General features: G+C 43.7%; 2 protein-coding genes across 5 annotated transcripts in view; one reads left to right on the top strand and one right to left on the bottom strand.

Annotated features, from left to right (window-relative positions):
- tmem19 (transmembrane protein 19) overlaps nucleotides 1-5,660 on the bottom strand; it is a 46,700-nt gene extending 41,040 nt beyond the window's left edge. For 2 of the 3 annotated variants that reach the window (XM_078219772.1, XM_078219773.1), the window contains exons 1-3: nucleotides 5,419-5,653; nucleotides 5,086-5,232; nucleotides 2,889-3,002 (exon numbers count right to left, since the gene is read on the bottom strand). In XM_078219772.1, coding sequence (XP_078075898.1) covers nucleotides 2,889-3,002; nucleotides 5,086-5,232; nucleotides 5,419-5,455 — 298 coding nt within the window. In that variant the 5' untranslated portion in view covers nucleotides 5,456-5,653. Of the gene's footprint in view, nucleotides 1-2,888; nucleotides 3,003-5,085; nucleotides 5,233-5,418 lie in introns of all 3 variants that reach the window. The other variant, XM_078219774.1, reaches the window with a different exon arrangement.
- Nucleotides 5,661-12,485: 6,825 nt separating this feature from the next.
- zfc3h1 (zinc finger C3H1-type containing) overlaps nucleotides 12,486-24,200 on the top strand; it is a 65,129-nt gene continuing 53,414 nt past the window's right edge. For both annotated transcript variants that reach the window (XR_013498723.1, XM_078219743.1), the window contains exons 1-4: nucleotides 12,486-13,000; nucleotides 21,891-22,289; nucleotides 22,365-22,435; nucleotides 22,567-22,798. Coding sequence is in view for 1 of the 2 variants with exons in the window: in XM_078219743.1 (XP_078075869.1) it covers nucleotides 12,526-13,000; nucleotides 21,891-22,289; nucleotides 22,365-22,435; nucleotides 22,567-22,798 (1,177 nt within the window). In the remaining variant the exon portion in view is untranslated. The remainder of the gene's footprint in view (nucleotides 13,001-21,890; nucleotides 22,290-22,364; nucleotides 22,436-22,566; nucleotides 22,799-24,200) is intronic.

Below are 24,200 nucleotides of genomic sequence, written 5' to 3'. Positions count from 1 at the left end.
ATCTCACCATTAAGTTTGCCGATTTCCATCCCTGTAATATTGCCCCACTTAGCCCAGTTTCAGCTCAGCAGCTACTAAAATCCTTGTTCATGCCTTTTTTGCCTCTAACTTGATGATTCCAACCAACTCCTGGCAAGGTCTCTCACATTCTATCATGGGTGAACTTGAGGTTATCCAAAACTGTGCTGCCCAAGTATTAACTCGAATCAAGTCCTATCCACCTATCACTCCTGTTCACAGGCCTTGCGTTAGCTCCTGGTCAAACAATGTCTTGATTTTAAAACTTTCAAATCCATCCAAAGCCTTACCCCTCCCTATCGCTAGGATTTCTTCCAGTTTCACCACCCTCCAATATACCTGCTTTTATCAAATTCTGGCCCCTGGATCATCCATGATTTTAAATCGCTCCACCCAGTAATGACAATGCTTTTGGTTGCATTGTGGACATAATGGTGGCACAGTGGTTAGCACTGCAGCCTCACAAGCGCCAGGGACCTGGGTTTGATTCCCAGCCTGGTCATTGTCTGTGGGGAGTCTGCACGTTCTCCCAGTGTTTGCATGAATTTCCTCTGAGCGCTCCGGTTTCCTCCCATAGTCCCAAAGACACGCTGGTTAGGTGCATTGGCCATACTAAATTCTTCCTCAGTGTACCCGAACAGGCGTCAGTGTGTGGCGACTAGGGGATTTTCACAGTTACTTCATTGCAGTGTTAATGTAAGCCTACTTGTGACACTAATAAATAAACTTTTTCAAAAAAACTCTGGAATTTCTCCTCCGTAACCTCTCTGTCCCACTACCCCATTTTCTTCCTTTAACACACTTTATAAAACATACCTTTTTGACCAAGCTTTTGACCATCTGACTGGACATCCCCTTTTGTGTGCTTGTCATATTTTGTTTTATCATGCTCCAGTGAAGCGCCTTCGAATGTTTTATTCCATCAAAAACAAAGCTGTTATTTTTCCATGACCGTACAAATTTCTCAATTTAAAAATAAATTAATACAGAGCAGTGTAAGGCAATGGAACAAATCTTGAAATCCAAACTCAATGGAAATGTAGTGAAGCTTCCCTAACAAAGCTATTACCGACACAATGGGCGAAATGGCCTCTTTTTGTGGTTGTGGGGCTAAGGTCAGTGTCACTCTGGACGTCTCAGTTATGACTAGGTACTAAATGTTCAAACCCATTGCAATCTTGTAGATTCTACCAGTCAACCTAATGCAGTTTAATATGACTCTGCATATTAGATGGCATGATGTGGAGATGCCGGCGTTGGACTGGGGTAAACACAGTAAGAAGTTTAACAACACCAGGTTAAAGTCCAACAGGTTTATTTGGTAGCAAAAGCCACACAAGCTTTCGAGGCTCTGAGCCCCTTCTTCAGGTGAGTGGGAATTCTGTTCACAAACAGAACTTATAAGACACAGACTCAATTTACATGAATAATGGTTGGAATGCGAATACTTACAACTAATCCAGTCTTTAAGAAACAAAACAATGGGAGTGGAGAGAGCATCAAGACAGGCTAAAAAGATGTGTATTGTCTCCAGACAAGACAGCCAGTGAAACTCTGCAGGTCCACGCAACTGTGGGAGTTACAAATAGTGTGACATAAATTCTGATTCTAGGATCGCATGATAAAGACTCAGGAGGAAAAAAGCAGAAATATTTATGTGAAATAGTGTGACATAAACCCAATATCCCGGTTGAGGCCGTCCTTGTGTGTGCGGAACCTGGCTATCAGTTTCTGCTCCGCGACTCTGCGCTGTCGTGTGTCGCGAAGGCCGCCTTGGAGAACGCTTACCCGAATATCAGAGGCCGAATGCCCGTGACCGCTGAAGTGCTCCCCAACAGGAAGAGAACAGTCTTGCCTGGTGATTGTCGAGCGGTGTTCATTCATCCGTTGTCGCAGCGTCTGCATAGTTTCCCCAATGTACCATGCCTCGGGACATCCTTTCTTGCAGCGTATCAGGTAGACAACGTTTGCCGAGTTGCAAGAGTATGTACCGTGTACCTGGTGGATGGTGTTCTCACGTGAGATGATGGCATCTGTGTCGATGATCCGGCACGTCTTGCAGAGGTTGCTGTGGCAGGGTTGTGTGGTGTCTTGGTCACTGTTCTCCTGAAGGCTGGGTAGTTTGCTGCGGACAATGGTACATTGGGGAAACTATGCAGACGCTGCGACAACGGATGAATGAACACCGCTCGACAATCACCAGGCAAGACTGTTCTCTTCCTGTTGGGGAGCACTTCAGCGGTCACGGGCATTCGGCCTCTGATATTCGGGTAAGCGTTCTCCAAGGCGGCCTTCGCGACACACGACAGCGCAGAGTCGCGGAGCAGAAACTGATAGCCAGGTTCCGCACACACAAGGACGGCCTCAACCGGGATATTGGGTTTATGTCACACTATTTCACATAAATATTTCTGCTTTTTTCCTCCTGAGTCTTTATCATGCGATCCTAGAATCAGAATTTATGTCACACTATTTGTAACTCCCACAGTTGCGTGGACCTGCAGAGTTTCACTGGCTGTCTTGTCTGGAGACAATACACATCTTTTTAGCCTGTCTTGATGCTCTCTCCACTCCCATTGTTTTGTTTCTTAAAGACTGGATTAGTTGTAAGTATTCGCATTCCAACCATTATTCATGTAAATTGAGTCTGTGTCTTATAAGTTCTGTTTGTGAACAGAATTCCCACTCACCTGAAGAAGGGGCTCAGAGCCTCGAAAGCTTGTGTGGCTTTTGCTACCAAATAAACCTGTTGGACTTTAACCTGGTGTTGTTAAACTTCTTACTGTATTAGATGGCATACAGAAAACATAAAGTGGCAACACAATAGAAGCACAAAGCATAAAATATTAAATTTATGTTTGAAACTTTACCTCCAACAGCACCACTACGATCAAGACTTTTCTTCTTTAGTGCACGTGAAGTAATAATTAGTGGAACTAGCACAGAAAACAGCCATCGCCAAGGTGACACAGGTCGGAGAGTACCTATGGATAGAAAAGATCAACTGTAATAAGATACCAAAGTTCTTGTCATCTCCTACTTTGTATCCACAATGATCAAGCCACAAATCAGAACTGGTTGAATTCATAACTCTAATCACAGCAGAATCATGTAAAATTAAAGGAGAGCATTTATTTTTGACAGAAAATTTAAAAAAGCACTTGAAGACAAATGACTGGAGTCTGAAGATGTGTAGGTTAGGTGGATTAGCCCTGGTAGATGCACACGGTTAGGGGGATAGATTGTTGGGAGGGGTGGTGTTGGGTCGGATGCTCTCCTTCTGCACTGTAGGGATTTTATGGTTCTATGGAGATAGAAAAAACAAAATCAAAAAAGCAGAATGGTGATGGGGGGAACAATTGTTCTAAATACTTCTGTGAGTATTTCGTATCAAATACTTTTAATAACTTAACACCTGTTGAAACCATAATCCTAACAGCAAAACCCTCCCAGGTATATGGTTTTTTTCTATGGTTCTATTCCAAGTGCAGGTCAGTGGGACTAGGCATAAAATGGTTCGGCACAGACAAGAAGGGCCAAAAGGCCTGTTTCTGAGCTGTAATTTTCTATGGTTCTATATGCTATCAACATGATGACATCAAAAGTGGGGTCAACAGCCACATTATTCATAAAGTAACTCTTAGCAGACAATAATTTCTGTTAATTAAGAAACAGAAACATTGGAGTGCGATGCACATGCAAAACAAACAATCCGGCAAAATACAACAGGAGCTGAGAAATACAGATTGTATCCCTTACTCCAATCCAAGATAAACAGACCTGAGTTCCGAGTCTCGGTCATCTCGCATATGAAGGCATCAGGCAAGAGAGAAAAATCACAGCAGGTTACCCCAAGAGATCATCCTTATGTCCTGAACTAAGTCTAACTGGACTCAAAAACATTAACTCAGTTTCTCTCTCCACAGTTGCTGCCAAACCTGATCTTTTCCAGCAATTATTTTTTCAGATCTCCAGCATCTGCAGTGCAAGCCCCGTCGATTTTTGTTTTGCTGCTGGATTTAATAGGTGCATTTCTTGAGCAGGAAATGAATTTTATAAATAACGAGTGTAGTTTATGATTAAAAACTGAGTAAAGGAGCAACAAAACACACAATCCAAAAGGAAAAAAGTCTGCTTTAAATATAAAAGATGTTTATTATTGGCAATATTTTAAACTTGAAAACAGGAATGACAAACTAGCTTAATTGTACAAATCTTTATTTCATGTTGCAGATCCGACATCTTGGTGTTACCACACACAAAAGCTCCCACCATTTACAACTAAAGTTGAAAACAAAGTGTTGCTGCCTACCATTTTCAAGTGAACAGAGTGACAAAATCTAACAACCAACTCTTATGCATTACTGAATGTTATCACTAGATTGTTCCCTACAAAGGCAACTTTTTAATAATAAATATATATTTTAGTCAAGTACATAAAGTACTGGTAATTTCATTTCCATTACTTTATGTACTTGACCAAAATATATATATTTACTTTTTATAATTAGGGCAGCATGGTGACACAGTGGTTAGCATTGCTACCTCAGGGTGTAAGGGACCTGGGTTCAATTCCAGCTTTGGGTGACTGTCTGTATGGAGTTTGCACATTCTCCATGTCTGCGTGGGTTTCCTCAGGGTGCTCCGGTTCCCTCCCACAGTCCAAAGATGTGCAGGTTAGGTGGATTGGCCAAGCTAAATTGCCCTTTAGTGTCAGGGGGACTAGTGAGGTAAATACGTGGGGTCGCAGGGATAGGGCCTGGAAGGGATTGTTTTGGTGCAGGCTTGATGGGCCGAATGGCTTCCTTCTGCATTGTTAGGGTTCTATGATTCTATGAAATGAGGATGCATTCACAAACCATGTAGCAATGCAGTGACAATGCAGGAACAGAAAAAAATTAACTGTTGTCTAATTAGGGGGTTAAACAATGTTAAAGCAATCACATGTTTAATATCGAACACATTTGATGAGTATTTCAAGTAACAGAAGGGATTTAAATATGTGTGCCAACACACACATAAAACAACCTACTTACCGTAACACGAACACAAAAACAATCCACTTACCATAATAAGTACTGACAGTCATTGACACAATCCAAAATGACAATGATATGGCCACTATAAAACTAAAGATAATAATGTTTTCCATCATGTTCACCAATTCTCTGTATGATGAGCGCAAATGAATGATCCGGACGTTCACAATCGTATCTAAAAACAGAAAAGGGAAAGTAAAGAAAATGCAGCTTGCAACATTTCCACCATCTAGCAGAAATGAATAAAGCCCTAGTGCCCTGACGCTCTCGCGAAGAATTAGTGCTAAGACTTCGTTTTAAAGGATGGTTACAGTTTGCAATGAGACAGCGGCATCGGCTAGGTCTATTTGCTTCACGGTACCTCTGGTGTCCGCAGGTTGGGAAAGCATTATTACCATTTTCCTCCAGGGATCCGCCTCTCGCTGTTTGCAGACTAAGATTAGTCGCTGTGGAGGATATATAGAGAGGCAGGAGGCTTCGCCTCTCCCCTTCACCCAGTCATCACAGATAGCTCAGACCACACCTCCTTGCTGAAGTTCCGAACCCACTCCAGCCTGGACCCAGCTTCCACTCCAGTCTCCCACAAAATGACAGCATCTCCAGGAAGAAGCACCCAGCAAACTTCCGCCTTTCAATTTCTGACCAATCAGGAGGCTGTCGGAGCGCCCCCTGAAGTTCAGGGGAGGCAATGCAAATAAAAAGTTACATTCACAGATTTGCATCGATATAATGCTTTTAGGCTGTTTTTTTTAATACTTTTCCAATCAAATCAAATCCAATTCAGAGTCTCAACAAGTTGAGACATTTCAGATCCAGGCTGACAAGACAGGGCGAGCGACCAAACCACCCTGTCCTGGGCCCGATCTGCATGAGCCAAGCTGATTGGAGAAGGGGGAGGTTCCTCCTCCAAGACTTGAGCTCATTTGCATCTTAGCCAAAAGGCCGAGATGCCGCTTTAAAAAATTGCTTCATATGAAACATATGAAGCTTCAGTGTAACCTAATGACCTCAACCAAGTGCGGCCGACCATACTACACTTGATCTTAGCCAAAAGGCCGAGAAGCCTTAGGCTGTTCCACCACAAGATCTTTAGGTTCTCAAGAAGCAATCGAATTGATTTATTGTTGTCAAAGAACTGGGATACTATGAAAAGTATTGTTTCCTGCACGCTACACAGACAAAACATATTGATCATAGACTACATAGGGGAGAAAGAATGGAGAGGGTGCAGAATATAGTGTTCCAGTTACTGATAGGGTGAGGAGAAAGTTTCTAAAGTTTATTCATTAGTGTCACAAGTAGGCTTACGTTAACGCTGCAATGAAGTTACTGTGAAAATCCCCTGGTCGCCACACTCCAGTGCCTGTTCGGGTACGCTGAGGGAGAATTTAGCATGGACCCTAAGCATCTAACCAGCACATCTTTCAAGACTGTGGAAAGAAACTGGAGCACCCGCAGGAAACCCACACAGACACAGGGAAAACATGCAAACTCCACACAGACAGCGACCCAAGCCGGGAATTGAACCCGGGTCCCTGGTGCTGTGAGGCAGCAGTGCTAACCACTGTGCCGCCCCAATAGCATCCTTCAGCTGTCTCTCTCCCCCCCCCCCCTAAAAGTTCTTTAGGTTCGCAAGATGTAATTGGATTGATTTATTGTCACATGTATTGGGATACAGTGGAAAGTACTGTTTCTTGCGAGCTATACAGGCAGAACAATGGGAAGTGGGATAAAATAGAGGATGGAAAAATGAATATGGAAGAAATGAAAACAAATGGATAGAATAAACGTGGGGTGAAGGTGGGGGAGAAAATTCTAAGTCTGAAGTTGTTGAACTCAGTGTTAAGTCCAGAAGGTTGTAACGTGCCTAATCGGAAGATGAGTTGCTGTTCTTCCAGTTTGTGTTGGGGCTCCACTGGAACACTGCAGCAGGCCAAAGGCAGGCATGCAGGCAGGAGAGCAGGACGGTGTGTTGAAATGGCAAGCAACAGAAAGGTCTGGGTCCTGCTTGCAGATAGGTGGAAGGTGTTATGCAAAGCGATCACCCAGTCTGCAATTAGTCTCTCGAATGTAGAGTAAACTGCATTGGGAGCAATGAATGCAACAGACCAAATGAAAGGAGGTGCACGCAAAGTGCTGATTCACCTGAAAAAAGTGTTTAGGCTCTTGGATGGTGAGCAGGGAGGAGGTAAAGGTACAGGTGTTGCACCTTCTGTGATTGCATGGAAAGGTGCAGTGGAAAGGGAGTGAGGTGCTGGGTGTGATAGAAGAGAGGACCAGGGTACCCCAGAGGGAACAGTCCCTGCAGAATGCTAACAGGGGGAATGAGAGAAAGATGTGTTTGACAAGAGCATCAGGCTGGAGTTGGCAGAAACAGCAGATGTTCGTTTGAATGCGGAAGTGGTGCGGTGAAAAGTGAGGACAAGTGAAGACAGGTGAATCATAGAATCCTAGAGTGCAGAAGGAAGCCATTTGGCCCATCGAGTCTGCACCAACAACAATCCCACCCAGGCCCTATCCCCATAACCCCATGCATTTACCTTAGCTAGTCCACCTGACACTAAGGGAGAATTTAGCATGGCCAATCTACCTAACCCGCACATCTTTGGACTGTGGGAAGAAACCAGAGCACCCGGAGGAAACCCATGCAGACACGGGGAGAATGTGCAAACTCCACACCGACAGTGACCCAAACCTGGAATCGAATCCGGGTCCCTGGTGCTGTGAGGCAGCAGTGCTAACCACTGTGCCACCCATAAGATAAGCAGTTGATGTGGTGAGAACTCTGCCTTTTTCACTTTCACACCACTGTTACTACCCCCATAAAAAGTTACCAGCTTTAATGGCGATATGAGTATTAGCCATTGTTAAACATCTGATCTGTCCTGAAAAAATAATTCTATATTTATGGAGTACTGTTACATGTCTCAATAATGCTTGCTTACTAGATTTTTAAAAACTTTTTTTTTTAAAGAGTAATAGTTTAAAAACAGAATATTTCAGCATCCAACTTTACCACGTGTATGTCCCTTTTTTCTGCATAAGTTTTAAAGAAATGACTTTGATTCCCTGGCTTACTGTCTTTGAATATCCTTTAATGTGATTGACTGCTTATACATCTTGATGACATCACTGCAGCTCCGTGATGAGACTGATAATTAAGGAATGCTACATCCACTGCAAAGTAAGAGAAGGTAATGTCCTCACCACAGAGATTACTCGATTTTTCATGATGTGGAGATGCCGACGTTGGACAGTAAGAAGTCTCACAACACCAGGTTAAAGTCCAACAGGTTTATTTGGTAGCACAAGCTTTCGGAGCGCTGCTCCTTCATCAGGTGAGTGAAGAGTTGGTTTCACAAACAGGGCATATATAGGCACAGACTCAATTTACAAGATAATGGTTGGAATGCGAGTCTTAACAGGTAATCAGGTCTTTACAGGTACAGATAATGCAAGTGGAGAGAGGGTGAAGCACAGGTTAAAGAGGTGTAAATTGTCTCAAGCCAGGACAGTCAGTGAAAATTTGCAAGCCCAGTCATGTCGCGGGGGTTACAGATAGTGTGACATGAACTCAAGATCTCGGTTGAGGTCAGATTTTTCAGAGTAACCTTCTTTGAGATCAGTGGTGCAAACTCCACACAGACAGTGCCCACTGACCTCAAATTCTGGGCTATTATCTCGTCATTTATCGAATCAAGCTTGTGGGACTATGCTATACACAAATTGCTTGTCTCATTTTTCAGTGTCAGAATGGTGACGATACTTCAAAAGTACTTCATTAACTGTGAAGTGCTTTGGGGAGTCATGAAAGTTGCAATTCTTAAATGCAAATACTTTCTTTGTTACACTGTAAGATGTATTACACTGTCTTGTGTAGTAGATGGGCCTCAATTTATCAATATGCTTAAAGCTGACTTGTTGTATAATCTTTGGAATACTTACCTCAGAAAGCTATCATGTTTTAGTTGGGGCCCGTTGATCAGAACTACAAGCCAAAGTCATAGAATCATAGAAGAATCATAGAAACCCTACAGTACAGAAAGAGGCCATTCGGCCCATCGAGTCTGCACCGACCACGATCCCACCCAGGCCCTACCCCCATATCCCTACATATTTTACCCACTAACCCCTCTAACCTACGCATCTCAGGACACTAAGGGGCAATTTTAGCATGGCCAATCAACCTAATCCACACATCTTTGGACTGTGGGAGGAAACCGGAGCACCCGGAGGAAACCCACGCAGACACAAGGAGAATGTGCAAACTCCACACAGACAGTGACCTAAGCCGGGAATCAAACCCAGATCCCTGGAGCTGTGAAGCAGCAGTGCTAACCACTGTGCTACCATGCTGCCCATACAGGCACAGACTCAATTTACAAGATAATGGTTGGAATACGAGTCTTAACAGGTAATCAGGTCTTTACAGGTATAGATATGCAAGTGGAGAGAGGGTTAAGCACAGGTTAAAGAGGTGTAAATTGTCTCAAGCCAGGACAGTTAGTGAGATTTTGCAAGCCCAGTCATGTCGCGGGGGTTACAGATAGTGTGACATGAACTCAAGATCCCCAAGTCGTTGGAGGGGAACACTACTAGAACAGGAAAGTGTAACATAAATAACTTGCAAAGTGTCATTAATGCTTTTGTTAGTTAGTCCAGGTATAGATCAAAGTGGGGATAGTGAGGGTCCAATTTTGTTTGTGGTTGCATGTTAGAACTCAGGGTAAGGAATGCCTCGCTTTATGAAGTATGACTGTTAAGCTAACTTTTCAGTTCAGAAGTTATAGACATTCTGGAATTAGATCGCATACTCGCCATATCATTCATTGGCGATACAGGTGTGAGCAGCTAAACGGCTTACTCATGTACCTATGTTCCTAATTTTGGCTGTATTTCTGATGCTAAATGCAAAAATGCACTTTTTAAAATTGACCTAACAGGGTATGAAAGATAATTTTGCATTTGTATAGCACCTTTCATAACCCCAGATGCTTTACAGTCAATGAAACACTTTTGAACAGCAGCCATCATCCTAATACGGGAAATGATGAAACCAATTTTCAGACAGAAAGCTTCCTATTAAATGAATGGGGAACAGAGCAGGGCACTGAACATGTCGTACATTTTTTTTCCTTTGATTTATGGGACATGGGTGTCCCTGGCTGGCCAGCATTTATTGCCCATCCCTAGTTGCCTGAGGGCAGTTGAGAGTCATCCACATTGCTGTGGCTCTGGAGTCACATGTCAGCCAGACCAGGTAAGGACGGCAGATTTCCCTCCCTAAAGGGACATTCATGACCAGATGGGTTTTTTTCTGACTATCGACAATGGTTTCATGGTCACCAGTAGAAACATAGAAACTAGAAGCAGTAGCAGGCCACTAAGCCCTTCAAGCCTGATCCGCCATTCATTATGATCATGACTGATCATCAAATTCAATATCGTGATCACGCTGTCCCCCCATATCTCTTGATCCCTTTAGCCCAAGAGCTAGATCTAATTTCTTCTTGAAATCACACACTTTGGCCTCAACTACTTTCTGTGGTCGTGAATTCCATACATTCACCACTCGCTGGGTGAAGACATTTCTCCTCACCTCAGGTCGAAAAGGTTCACCCCTTATCCTCAAACTATGACCCCTAGTTCTGGACCTCCCCAAACATCGGGAACATTCTTTCTGAATCTACCCTGTCTAACCCTGTTAGCGTTTTAGAAGTAGATACTTAATTCCATTTTTTTTTGTTATTGAATTCAAATTCCACCATCTGCCGTGGTGGGATTCGAGCCCGGGTCAGACTGATCATCTGAAAAGTGAAATAGGAACAGTAGTTGCTGCTGCTGATTTTGGTGCTGAGGGAGGGAAATATAGGAAATTTTGAAACCAAATTTTACACACGAAGCTCCCCTATTCAATGAATGGGCAACAGAGCAGGCCACAGAGCATGTAGTACAGGCAGTCCCCGGGTTACGAATGCCCGACTTACGAACGCCCGTACTTACGTACCGACCTCCATAAAGCCTATTATTTTTTAAAATCGAGTTACATACAATGGTTCGTACTAACGAACGGGCGGACTACATTGCGCGACGCTCAAAACACTGCGTGTTTTCAGCGGTTCATCGGCCCGAGGGAGAACAACGCCACACCGCTGTCGCCATTTTAAGTCGGATCGCATAAACACTGTTGTGTGCGTTGTGTTTTGACTTAAATTTTTCGTGTTTACCCTCGTAACTGTTCCAACTTACATACAAATTCGACTTACAGACAGACTTAAAAACGGAACTCGTTCGTAACCCGGGGACTGCTTGTGCATGTGATTGATCATCTGAAAAGTGAAATAAGAACAGTAATTGATGCTACTGCTGCGTTTGGTGTTGAGGGACCATAGAAACATCCTTTCTGGTTGTATCACAGCTTGGTATGGCTCCTGCTCTGTTCAAAACCACAAGAAACTACAGAGGGTCGTGAATGAAGCCGTCCATCACACAAACCAGCCTTCCATCCATTGACTCTGTCTACACCTACCACTGTTTTGGAAAAGCAGCCAGCATAAGCAAGGACCCCACGCACCCCAGATGTACTCTCTTCCACCTGGAAAAAGATATATAAGTCTGAGGACATGTACCAACCAAATCAAGAACAACTTCTTCCCTGCTGCCATCAGACTTTTGAATGGACCTATTATTAAGTTGATCTTTCTCTACCGTAAGAAGTCTCACTGTACCAAGTTAAAGTCCAACAAGTTTATTTGGAATCACGAGCTTTCAGTGCACTGCTTCTTGGTCAGTTGTGTTTCTCTGCACTCAAACACTACATTCTGCCCCCTCACCTTTCCTTCTCTATGAACGGTATGCATTGTCCTCTTTTTAGGTCAAACCAAACCAAGTAAACAAACTCAGATTAAATCAGGACAAAGTAAAAGGGGCAGCTCCCCAAAAAGGAGGGGGAACAGCCCGAACAGAAATCAAAGTACAAAGGAAACTTAAAAATATCAAATTAAAATGTGATTATGTATAGTGAAAGAAACAATACTTTTCACTGTATACTAATACACGTAACAATAATAAATTAAAAATGTCTCCCAACTTGCAGCTGCCCTCAGCAGTGCAACCTTAACAGGAAGGGAGGTATCGCATGCGCAACTCAAGCTTGCCGGAGGGAGGTGGCGCACGCGCAGTGCAACCTCATCCGGAAGGGAGACGGCGCATGCTCACTGTAACCACCCGGGGGGAAGGGGAGTGGCGCATGCGCAATGCAACAGCAGCTGGAAGGGAGAAGGCGCACGCGCACCGTAACCACCCGGGCGGAAAGCGGCGCAGGCGCAACGCAACAGCGGCTGGGAGGGAGAAGGCGCATGCGCAGTGCAACATCATCCGGACGAGAGGCGAGATCCTCCCCCTCGCCCACTGGTACACGTCATATCCGTTTCCTGTGACTGTGACGGAGTCTGCGACAGGAGCCGCCATGGAGCTCGGCACCGAGCGGCTGTCGCCCAAAGAAGAGGGCGAGCTGGAGGACGGCGAGATCGACGATGACAATGACGAGAATGTCTACCCGGAGTCGCGGTCCGTCTCGACTTCCACTCCCAAGCCGCGTCCCGGCAGCAGCAGCGGCGGCTCGGGCCCCAAAAGCCACCGGCCGCAGGGCTCAGGCAACGGCCTCATGTACCGGCTCAAGGAGCCGTACCGGGGCGGCTTCTCGCAGCCGCCGCCACCGCTTCTGCCCCCACCCGCTCTCCTGGGCGACTCGCCCCGCTCCAACTTCTGGGAAAGGAGCCACGGCACCTTCGGCCGCTTCCGCTTTCGGGAGGCCTCGAACCGTGGCCGCTGGGGCCGTGGGGGCTGCCCGGGGCCTCGGGGCTGTAAGAGGGGGAGGCCGGGGCCCGGGCCCAACTTCATCGGGAACAACAACATCCGCAGGGATTCTCCGCCCAGGAAACGTATCCTTTCCCGTCCCCGGTTAACGGGAGGTCCCGGGCTCGGATGGCCCCAGGGCATGGGCCCGGCTGACGAAGCAAATCAGAGGAAACATCATTAAATAAACCCCACCCTACCTGGCACTTACCTCCCACTCAGATCCGGATCAGGAGCCGCCACCTGATCACCCAGATGTGGGGTTTCGGACGATTTTATTTCTGAAAGTTCGGTTACAGGCTGTCATTTAAACATATCAATTGCTCTCGGCAGGCATTGTCCTTTAGGAGGTACATGGGGGAAGCTGTCCTTCATTTCGGTATGGGCAGGATGATGTCACTGAATGTGAACTTAATGTGTGAGAATTCAACAGTCATCTTCACGGATGACTGGTGTAAAGCAATTTGAGGGCAATTAACGGGTGCTTTCGACTGAAACCCTAAACCGGGAAAGTACAGATTCTCGGGTTTAACTTAAAGGCTTCATGACCATTTGTGCCAGTGTACTTATGAATGTGTGCGTGCAAATATGTAAGAATAGTACACCTTGATTGACTAGAGGGTTTAATACAGTGATGTGGCCAGGTTATTCCAATACTAAGTGTCTTTGCACTAAAAATATTAATTGATCCACTTAAAATGTGTGAGATGTATATCTCATAGCTGCATGTGTTTGGATGCTTTGACAAGTATCCAAGTAGAAATTTTCTAGCTACTTAAGATATTTCATCTGTAACATTCATCTGTAATTGAATTTTTTGAAGATGTAACTAGACACATAGATGAGGTAAGAGTGGTAGATGTAGTTTATATGGATTTCAGCAAGGCATTTGATAAGGTGCCCCATGCAAGGCTCATTGAGAAAGTGAAGGGGCATGGGATACAAGGGGACATTGCTTTGTGGATTCAGAACTGGCTTGCCCACAGAAGGCAGAGTGGTTGTAGATGGGTCTTTTTCAGCATGGAGGTCGGTCACCAGTGCGGTGCCCCAGAGATCTGTTCTGGGACCCTTGCTTTTTGTGATTTTTATAAATGACCTGGATGAGGAAGTGGAAGGATGGGTTGGCAAGTTTGCTGATGACACAAAGGTTGGTGGGATTGTGGATAGTGTAGAGGGTTGTCAGCAGTTGCAACGAGACATAGATAAGATGCAAGACTGGGCGGGGAAGTGGCAGATGGACTTCAACCCAGATAAGTGTGTGGTGGTTCATTTTGGCAGGTCGAATAGGATGAAAGAATATTTTAAGGGTAAGACGCTTGGCAGTGTGGAAGATCAGAAGGATATTGGGGTCTGGGTTGATAGGACGCTCAAAGCAGTGCCGCAGGTAGAGGCTGTGGTTAAGAAGGCTTATGGAATACTGGCCTTCATCAATAGAGGAATTGAGTTTAGAAATCGGGAGATAATGCTGCAGCTGTACAGGACCCTGGTCAGACCCCACTGTGCCCAGTTCTGGTCACCTCATTACAGAAAGGATGTAGAAGCCATAGAAAGGGCGCAGAGGAGATTTACAAGGATGTTGCCTGGATGAGGTGGCATGTCTTATGAGGATAGGTTGAGAGAGCTAGGTCTTTTCTCCTTGGAGAGGCGAAGGATGAGAGGTGACCTGATAGAGGTGTATAAGATGTTGAGGGGTATAGATCGGGTGGACTCTCAGAAACTTTAACCCAAGACTGAAATGGTTGCCACAAGAGGTCACAGGTTTCGGGTGCTGGGGAGTAGGTACAGAGGAGATGTTGGGGTAAGTTTTTCACTCAGAGGGTGGTGGGTGCGTGGAATTGGCTGCCAGTAGTGGTGGTGGAGGCGGATTCGATAGGGTCTTTTAAGAGACTTTTGGATAAGTTCATGGAAGTTAGTAAGATAGAGGGTTATAGGTAAGCCTAGTAGGTAGGGACATGTTCGGCGCAACTTGTGGGCCGAAGGGCCTGTTTGTGCTGTAGCTTTTCTATGTTCTAACTATGATGTGGAGTTGCTGGCGTTGGATTGGGATAGGCACAGTAAGTAGCCTCACACCAGGTTAAAGTCCAACAGGTTTATTTGGTAGCACGCGCTTTCGGCGCATTGCCCCTTCATGTGAGTGCAGGATTTGTTTCACAAGCAGGACATATATAGATACAAACTCAATTACTAGATGGTTGGAATGCGAGTCTTAACAGGTAATCAGATCTTTACAGGTGCAGACAATGTGAGTGGAGAGAGTTGAGCACAGATTAGAGGTGTGAATTGTCTTCAGCCAGGACAGTTGGTGAGATTTTGCAAGGCCAGGCAAGTTGTGGGGGTTACAGATAGTGTGACATGAACCCAAGATCCCGGTTGAGACCGTCCTCGTGTGCGGAACTTGGCTATCAGTTTTTGCTTGGTGATTCTGCATTGTCGTGTATCGTGAAGGCCACCTTGGAGAACGCTTACCTGAAGATCAGAGGCTGAATGTCCGTTACAGCTGAAGTGTTCCTCGACAGGAAGGGAACACTCCTGTCTGGTGATTGTTGAGTGGTGTCTATTCATCTGTTGTTGTAGCGTCTGCATGATCTCGCCAATGTACCATGCCTTGGGATATCCTTTCCTGCAGCATATCAGGTAGACAATGTTGGCCGAGTCAGAAGAGTAGGTACCGTGTACCTGGTGGATTGTGTTCTCACGTGAGATGATGGCATCCGTGTTGATCCGGCATGCCTTGCGGAAGTTGCTGTGGCAGGGTTATGTGGTGTCGTGGTCACTGTTCTCCTGAAGGTTGGGTAGTTTGCTGCGTACAATGGTCTGTTTGAGGTTGCGCGGTTGTTTGAAGGCAAGTAGTGGGGGTGTGGGGATGGCCTTGGCGAAATGTTAGTCTTCATCGATGACGCTTTGGAGGCTCCGGAGAAGATGTCGTAGCTTCTCTGCTCCAGGGAAGTACTGGACGACGAAGGGTACTCTGTCCGCCCTGTCCCGTGTTTGACTTCTGAGGAAGTCAGTGCGGTTTTTCACTGGCGCGCCGGAACTGTCGATCGATGAGTTGTGCTATATCCTGTTCTTATAAGGGTGTCTTTAAACATATGTAGGTGTCTGTTGTGATCCTCTTCATCTGAGCAGATCCTGTGTATACGGAGGGCTTGTTCATAGGGGATGGATTTAACGTGTTTCGGGTGGAAGCTGGAGAAGTGGAGCATCGTGAGGTTATCCGTGGGCTTGCGGTACAGTGAAGTACTGAGGTGACCATCCTTGATGGAGATGCGAGTGTCCAAGAATGCAACCGATTCCGGAGAGTAGTCCATGGTGAGTCTGATGGTGGGATGGAACTTGTTGGTGTCATCATATAGTTGTTTCAGTGATTGTTCGCCACGAGTCCAAAGCACGAAAATGTCAATGTATCTAGTCTATAGCATCGGTTGAAGGTCCTGTGCGGTGAAGAAGTCTTGTTCAAACCTGTGCATGAAGATGTTGTAAGAAGTTTAACAACACCGGGTTAAAGTCCAACAGGTTTATTTGGTAGCAAAAGCCACACAAGCTTTCGAGGCTCTGAGCCCCTTCTTCAGGTGAGTGGGAATTCTGTTCACAAACAGAACTTATAAGACACAGACTCAATTTACATGAATAATGGTTGGAATGCGAATACTTACAACTAATTATTCGCGAATACTTACAACTAATTATTCGCGAATACTTACAACTAAGTATTCGCATTCCAACCATTATTCATGTAAATTGAGTCTGTGTCTTATAAGTTCTGTTTGTGAACAGAATTCCCACTCACCTGAAGAAGGGGCTCAGAGCCTCGAAAGCTTGTGTGGCTTTTGCTACCAAATAAACCTGTTGGACTTTAACCTGGTGTTGTTAAACTTCTTACTGTGTTTACCCCAGTCCAACGCCGGCATCTCCACATCATGAAGATGTTGGCATATTGATGTGCAAATTTGATCCCTATGGCTGTTCCACGTGTTTGGACGAAGAACTGGTTGTTGAAGGTGAAGACATTGTGGTCCAGGATGAAGCGAGTGAGTTGTAGAATTGCGTCTGGAGATTGGCAGTTGTTGGCGTTGAGTACTGAGGCAGTTGCAGCAATGCCGTCGTTGTGTGGGATGCTGATGTAGTGTGCTGGGGCAGTGCTCTGAAAGCTTGTGCTACCAAATAAACCTGTTGGACTTTAACCTGGTGTTGTGAGACTACTTACTGCATCTATAACTTAGATGACAATCATTGTTACAACGTGAGGCTTAAAATGTTAGCTGATGGTCCAGTGACACCGTGGTTTGCATCATAGCTGCAGGTTCAATTCTGGCATTGGGTGACTGTGGAGTTGGCACTTTCTCCCTGTATCTATGTGGGTTTCCTCCGGGTGCTCCGGTTTCCACCCACAGTCCAAAGATATGTGGGTTAGGTTGCTTTTCCATGCTAAATTGTCCCTTCATGTCCCAAGAAGTGTGGGTGAGATGGATTAGCCATGGTAAATGCCTACGGAGAGGGTCTGGGTAAGGTGTTCTGTCAGAGAGTCAGTGCAGACTAGGTGAGCCAAATAGCCTTTCCTGCACTGCAGAGATTCTATTCTAAGCATGGCTATTTTTTTAAAAAAAACAACAATCTTAGCTCTCCTGCCCTTGGCTGTAAACATTTCTGGGTGGCAAAGTGGTCAGCGCTGCTGCCTCACAGCACCAGGGATCCCAGTTCAATTCCAACCTTAGGTGAATGTCTGTGTAAGTTTCCTCCCACACTCTGAAGATGTGTGGATTAGCAGAGTAAATATGTGGGATTATGGGGATAGGTCATAGGTGGAATTGTTGTCAGTGAAGGCTCAATAGGCCAAATTGCACTGCAGGGAAGTGGTTTATTTGTAATTTAGTCTATCATTAGACAGGTAGATTGCAACAATCATCTTGCTGTAGAAATTTGGTTCCTTGCATCAAACCATCGTTTGAGTGTTCTAACGAAGGTCCTGAAAATTTAGCCGAATGTTTCTCTTTTCAGTTGGTAAAGAAGTGACCTGGAATTTGCTGCAACAGTGGTATTTGTGGCTGATACCAAAAGTTAGAGTTGTTCTGCTTTCCCAATACTCCAGTGGCAAAGTTGCTGAAATTTACTTGAGAATTAACTTGAATATCTGCAGCATCAGTGTCCAGTGCACGGCAGTTACCAGAATCATATCTAGAATGGAGAAAGTTCTTTATCATAAAAGTATGAAGAGCTAACCAATTTATAGTTTCCCATTTTCATTGTATTGATCTTTATACTTTTACCATCGTTGACTAAGTTGTTTTATTTTGCAACTGGTTTTCACCATTTCAGTTGGGATAGTATGAAAACAAAGGCCACTCATTATTGTATTCTGGTGTTTGCTTTGTTTCATTTCAGTGTGATCACTTTTTTCCATAGCTTTGATCAATTTTCCCTTTAAGAGCTGCAATTGGCAGTAGTTGCCTGTATGTAGAATGTCCTGCAGCTGATGCAGAGTTCTGATGCAGTTATTCTTGATGAAATGCTTGATATTGTGAAGGCAATGTACAATGTTTGCTTGATAAGTGAACATGAATGGATCAGGACCAGGCAGGATTGGCCACTCATTCTCACAGTACGCTATCATTGATATGAAACTCAGGAAAGTTTGTTCTTGTTGGCTCTGCTGATGTTGGATTGATCTGTCCTTTGAGTGTTTTTCTGCAGTATCTGAAGGTCATTCGTCACCTATTTTGCAATCTGCTGGATAGTACAAATGCATCCTCTCAGTAATATATGCACCATAAGTCTAACAACACCAGGTTAAAGTCCAACAGGTTTATTTGGTAGCAAAAGCCACTAGCTTTCGGAACAGGCTGTTCCTTTGTCAGTGTGGGAGTTCTGATCACAAACAGGGCACAAAGACACAAACTCAATTTACATGAATAATAATTGGAATGTGAGTCTTTACAGCTAATCAAGTCTTAAAGGTACAGACCACGTGAGTGGAGGGAGCATTAAGCACAGGTTAAAGAGATGTATTGTCTTCAGATAGGACAGCTAGTGAGATTTTGCACATCCAGGCAAGTTGTGGGGGTTACAGATAGTGTGACATGAACCCAAGATCCCGGTTGAGGCCGTCCTCGTGTGTGATGTATGCACCATGTCACACATCAGGAATGAGGAATTGAATTCTGAACCCACCAGTAACATTTTGTGAACGTCTCAGTGGCAGAAGCAACCCAAAGAGCATCATTTCATAAACTAGCAATCACCGTTTCATTGGGTGTGGACCAATTTTTTTTATTGTTCTTGGGAGGATTTTGGTGGAGTGATGCTAAAGTTCCAGGAAGTTTTGACAGTGCCAGTGTGGTATGACTCACCAGGGAATTTTCACTAACATCATTGCAGTGTTGATGTAAGCCTACTTGTGACACTAATAAATAAAACTTGAAACCACTTGTACCATAATTTCCTATCAATTGGTTCATTTGATGTACATCTCATTGCAGACAGTCAGCAATTACTGGGCAGCTCAGAAATGTGTTGAATAGTTGTATATAAATATTACTGATTTTCAAAAAAAAAAACCCTTGCTGTGACGCTTCACTGTTTAGTCATGAGTCACTTTTCTTCATCCTTTAGCTGTGAGTCACTGGTTGATTTGTGGGTGTGAATCCATATCCTGTTTTGGGGCAATTTATTGAAACATGAATATCCTGCTATACCAGATTGCAAACAAACTTGTTTCTAATACATTTTACAGTAAGACATCTCTGGGAAGTTTTGGGTATAAATTGACTTAATGGGTAAGAGTTTTGATTTGAAAGAAATCTGTTCTACTGGACCTTGAGCTTTTGAAGCATTTGTAGGGGTATACCGAGGAATACAAGTGTGCCAAATTTGTTTCACTATTTTGTTTTCAGTGCAAATTGTTCCTTCAATGCAAGACCTTTTTATAGATGAATCGCACTCCACGTATTGACTGAAATTTTCTTTTCCGTATATAGATCAAAAGGATTATGTTCTGTTTATAGTGGACTTAAAATAGAAAAGTGAGTCTGGCTTCCCTGTACAGTAAAGAATTTTTACAAACTCTACATTCTTTTATTTGATTTATTATTGTCACATGTATTAGTATACAGTGAAAAGTATTGTTTGTTGCACACTATACAGCCAAAGCATACCGTACATAGAGAAGGAAACGAGAGAGTGCAGAATGTAGTGTTACAGTCATGGCTAGGGTGTAGAGAAAGATCAACTTAACGCAAGGTAAATCCATTCAAAAGTCTGACAGGGAAGAAGCTGTTCTTGTGTTCTTCAATTGTGTGCGTGCATGTGGTTACCTCTTAGTAATTGATTTGATATTTTGTTGAACGATTATGGTCAGTGGTTCTCAAACCGGGGTCTGTAGACCTTTTGGGGAGGGGTGGTGGTCTGTGAGACAATCTCTTGTAGATGCGATAAGCACAAGGGATTAAAAAAGGGCAAGCTGCCCATTTTGTAGAAATTCAAGGTAGTTAATCCTGATGTGCTGACAATTCTACTCCCGAAGCTCCTAAACTTGACCCCTTCATGGTAGTGTGCATCTTGTCTACCTTGGTTTCAGCAGAATCTCACATTTACTTTCAATGAGAGGAGGGTACAGATGGAGGTCAGCTACAGTTGTGATACTTGAGTGCATTTAATTTGGACTTGAAGTGCGTATGTTCCATTGTAATGCCTGGAGTGCATAATCCAATAACCTCTTAGTTTGATTCTTTAAATCATGGAAAAGTTGATTTACATATCTTCCTTGTTCCAATAATGTCAATTCCTTGTATGATTAAATAATTGAGAAACTGGGCTGTGTTTGCAAGAGTTTGTAACATATTGGAGAATGTCTTGTTCAAGTTAGGACTCATGGATTTGGAGGGAAACAAGCCTATCTGTTTGAGTTGCTTTTTTTGAACTATGAAATGGTAACCAGCTTTGAGTCTGTTATCTATCTAAATATGTCGTGGCTCCTGTTAATATTAATGTGGTTAATAGTTGCTTGCATTGGCTGTGCTCTTTGAACTGATTAGGCATGTATGCTATTAACAGGGAATCTTTAATCACATTGAAAACAGTTCGGATGACATGCAATGGAATGTTTATAGAGTCACTCTTTTATCTCTGATTTGTCTGGTCTGGTTCAGCATTGTCTATATCAGTGAAACAGTCCTCAATTTGCTACTTTAATCAATTGATTGTTTAAAACATCCTTTTCATGTAGCACTTTTATATCGTCTGTATTAAAAAGCATTTAGATTGGATATCTGATCCATTTGAAAAGATTCTTCAGGTGAAAGTTTGGGAACCACAATGGCTAGTACAAAGTCGTTTGTTTGCTTACGAAGGCAGGGGCAAGTGATGATGCAGTGATACTTTCACGAGACTAGTAAGCCTGAGACACTCAGAAATGCTCTTGGGATCCATGTTCGAATCTCACCGCAGCAGATGTGAAATTTGAATTCAATAAAAACATGGATTAGACCATTGTCAACTGTTGTGAAAACCCACCTGGTTCACATATGTCCTTTAGGGAAGGAAATCTGCCATCCTTACCTGGTCTGGCCTACATGTGATTCCAGACTCTTAAATGCCTTTTAAAATGGCCTAACAAGCCACTCGGTTAAAGGGCAATCAGGGATGGGCAATAAATGCTGGCCCAACCAATGACACCCACATTCCATGCCCCCCCCCCAAGTCGCTTGGCAAAAGCAGTCTAGTCTGAAAGTGTACCATGTTTCAGTACAGTTGCTAACTGAAGTTCTTTATATCCTTGCATCCTGGGTGACTGCATTGCCCATATTGAGGGTGTACCATGAGAAACTTGGTATTTTATACCACCATTGCTTGTTTTTACATTTGTATGTATATGAATGCTGGTCACATGATGATGCAGAAATTTTGACAACTCCCCTTTTGTCAGAAGTTTGAGTATTGTTATCGGATATTGAAAATGTTAAGTTTCCTTTACATTTAACTCAGCAAAATTCTTTGGGTGGTCACCAAGAAGACCAGCTCACTACTACAGAAATGAAGATAACATGGATGAAACGTTTGAGGACCTGCTTAGGAAGTATAAAGAGATTCAGCTGGAACTGGAATGTCTTAATAGAGAAGAAAAGATGTCTCAAACGTCAAAGGGAGAAAACCTGCTGGAAGAGGAAGCAAGTGTTGTGTCTGGGAACGCTAGTATAGACGCCAACAGTATTGAAAAGAACAATTCACAGTTATCTACAGAGAAACCTCAGGTGAAAGCTTTTCAGGCATTTGAACTAAAACCTCTTAGACAAAAGCTACGTGCACCAGCTGAGTTGGATCAAATCAACCTGGTCAAAGATGACCAAACGTCGGAGCCTTTGGAGCCTGCAACAAATAAACTAGGTACCTAAAACGCATCCTTATTAAATGGTTTGTGGAAGCTAAATTTGTTAGTAATGCTGTTAAATTTTCTTCCAGATGGCGAAATTAAAGATCCAGACCTTTCTAGTTCAAACAGTAAAGGGTTGTTGGTGGAATCTCCTTTGAAGGTAAATAAATGTTCAGTATATTTGTGTAAGTATCTGTAATAGAAGATTTCTAGATGCGCCATTTGAGTTGTACAACTTTGGAGGTAGAATGGTATTTTTGTAGGAAAATTAACTTTGTAACATTTTAATAGGACATTGTCAGAGTAGAGGATGATGATGTCGAGGAAGAGAAGGAGGAAGAGGAAGAGTTGTCAGAACTCCAGTTGCGACTTCTTGCATTGCAGTCTGCTAGTAGGAAGTGGCAACAAAAGGAACAATGTGTAATGAAGGAGAGCAAGGAGAAGTTGACTAAACCAAGAATCTCTCAGCAGAAAATCCGAAGTAGCCCCAAAGAACAAGTGGCCAAGAAACCTCTTAGTGCAGGTAACACTCATTTGTGGGAGTAACAATTTAATATATTGCCTGTCATGAATTTGTTTTAAACCACACATATATAAGTGCTTCTTTACAAGAGTTATTTTATTCTCTGCAATGTTGCAAACAAGTCGTGACCAAATGTGATGTTCAGATGAAGCGGTGTTGGGGAAGATGATGATTTGTCTTGTCATCAATGTACAAAGATATCACAAGGTGTTTCATTGCTTTATTAGACAGAAAATGGACATTGAACTGAAAAGGTAATAGAAGTGAACAAAAGTTTCATCCCAGTTGGGTTTTAAAAAGTCTTGAGAAGGAAGTAAAGAAGCTGAAAGATTTAAAGAGGCCATTCCAGCGTAAAGATATCGGAAGACATGGCTGAAAATGGGAAATCTAAGTGGCCAGAATCGGAAAAATAGGTAGCATAAGGGCACGAAGAGATTTGAATACAATGGGAATTTTAAATGCAAAGCGTTTGTAGGGCAGTGAAGAAACTGGGAGGGTAGCAAAGAAAATATTAGAGCTTTGGATGAGCAGGGAACACTGCAATGGTCTAACCTGGAGGTGAGGCAGATGTGTACAAGGGTTTCAGCAGAAGATTCTGTCAGGTGTGAAGAGGAGGAGGTGGGGATTGCCATGTGGGTGACAGTATAGAGGTAACAATGTGAGGGAACAGCATGTGGTTTAGTAAAGGAGAAGCCGTTGCTGGAGATGCTCGTTAGTGAAATCAACTAGGGCCAGTGCCATTGAGTCGGGAGTGGAGAGACTTCGGGGTTTGTGTCTTTGTGCCAAAGTCTGTAACTAAATTCGGAATGAAGGGGGATAGTTTGGCACTGACAATTTCTGAAATTATTTGTGATTTTGATTAGGGCTATTTCAATTCTGTGGCTGGGAGGAGAGATTCATTCATGGATTCGTGGCAAAGTTGGATGTGGCTTTGGGAGGTGATTATGCATTCTGGAGCTTGTAGGAGGGCAGTAGGAAAAGGCTAAGGAGGGTGGATTTTTGATGTCGATTGATGGCAGTTCTGTAATGAATGGCGACAATGCTTTTAGGGGACGGAACCATTTACAGTGTGAGTAGGAAGAGAATGTGTGGCCAGCAGTTTAAAAGGGAATGAAGTCAGGATATAGCACAGAGGGCATTAGAAAGGAAAAGATAAGCTTGTGGGTTCAGGACAAAGGCTGGAAGTCAGGAACCTTGAAAGATTTGGTTTGGGCAAAGGAGGAAGCAGCAAGAGGCTGGTGAATGAATTATTTACATCCTTGGAACTTAGGCTTGTGTGATACATCATTGCAGTGTTAATGTAAGCCTTACAGTGTTAATGTAAAGCTTAAACTTTAACTTTTACTTGTGCAGGATGCAGTGGATGGTGGAAGAATGGGGGATATAGGTTTGTAGTAGAAAG

The sequence above is a fragment of the Mustelus asterias genome, chromosome 9, assembly GCF_964213995.1.
Source record: "Mustelus asterias chromosome 9, sMusAst1.hap1.1, whole genome shotgun sequence".
In the NCBI taxonomy this organism is placed as follows: domain Eukaryota; kingdom Metazoa; phylum Chordata; class Chondrichthyes; order Carcharhiniformes; family Triakidae; genus Mustelus; species Mustelus asterias.
The sequence above is the reverse complement of the archived record's forward strand: the minus strand, read 5'-3'. Positions and strand labels throughout refer to the sequence as shown.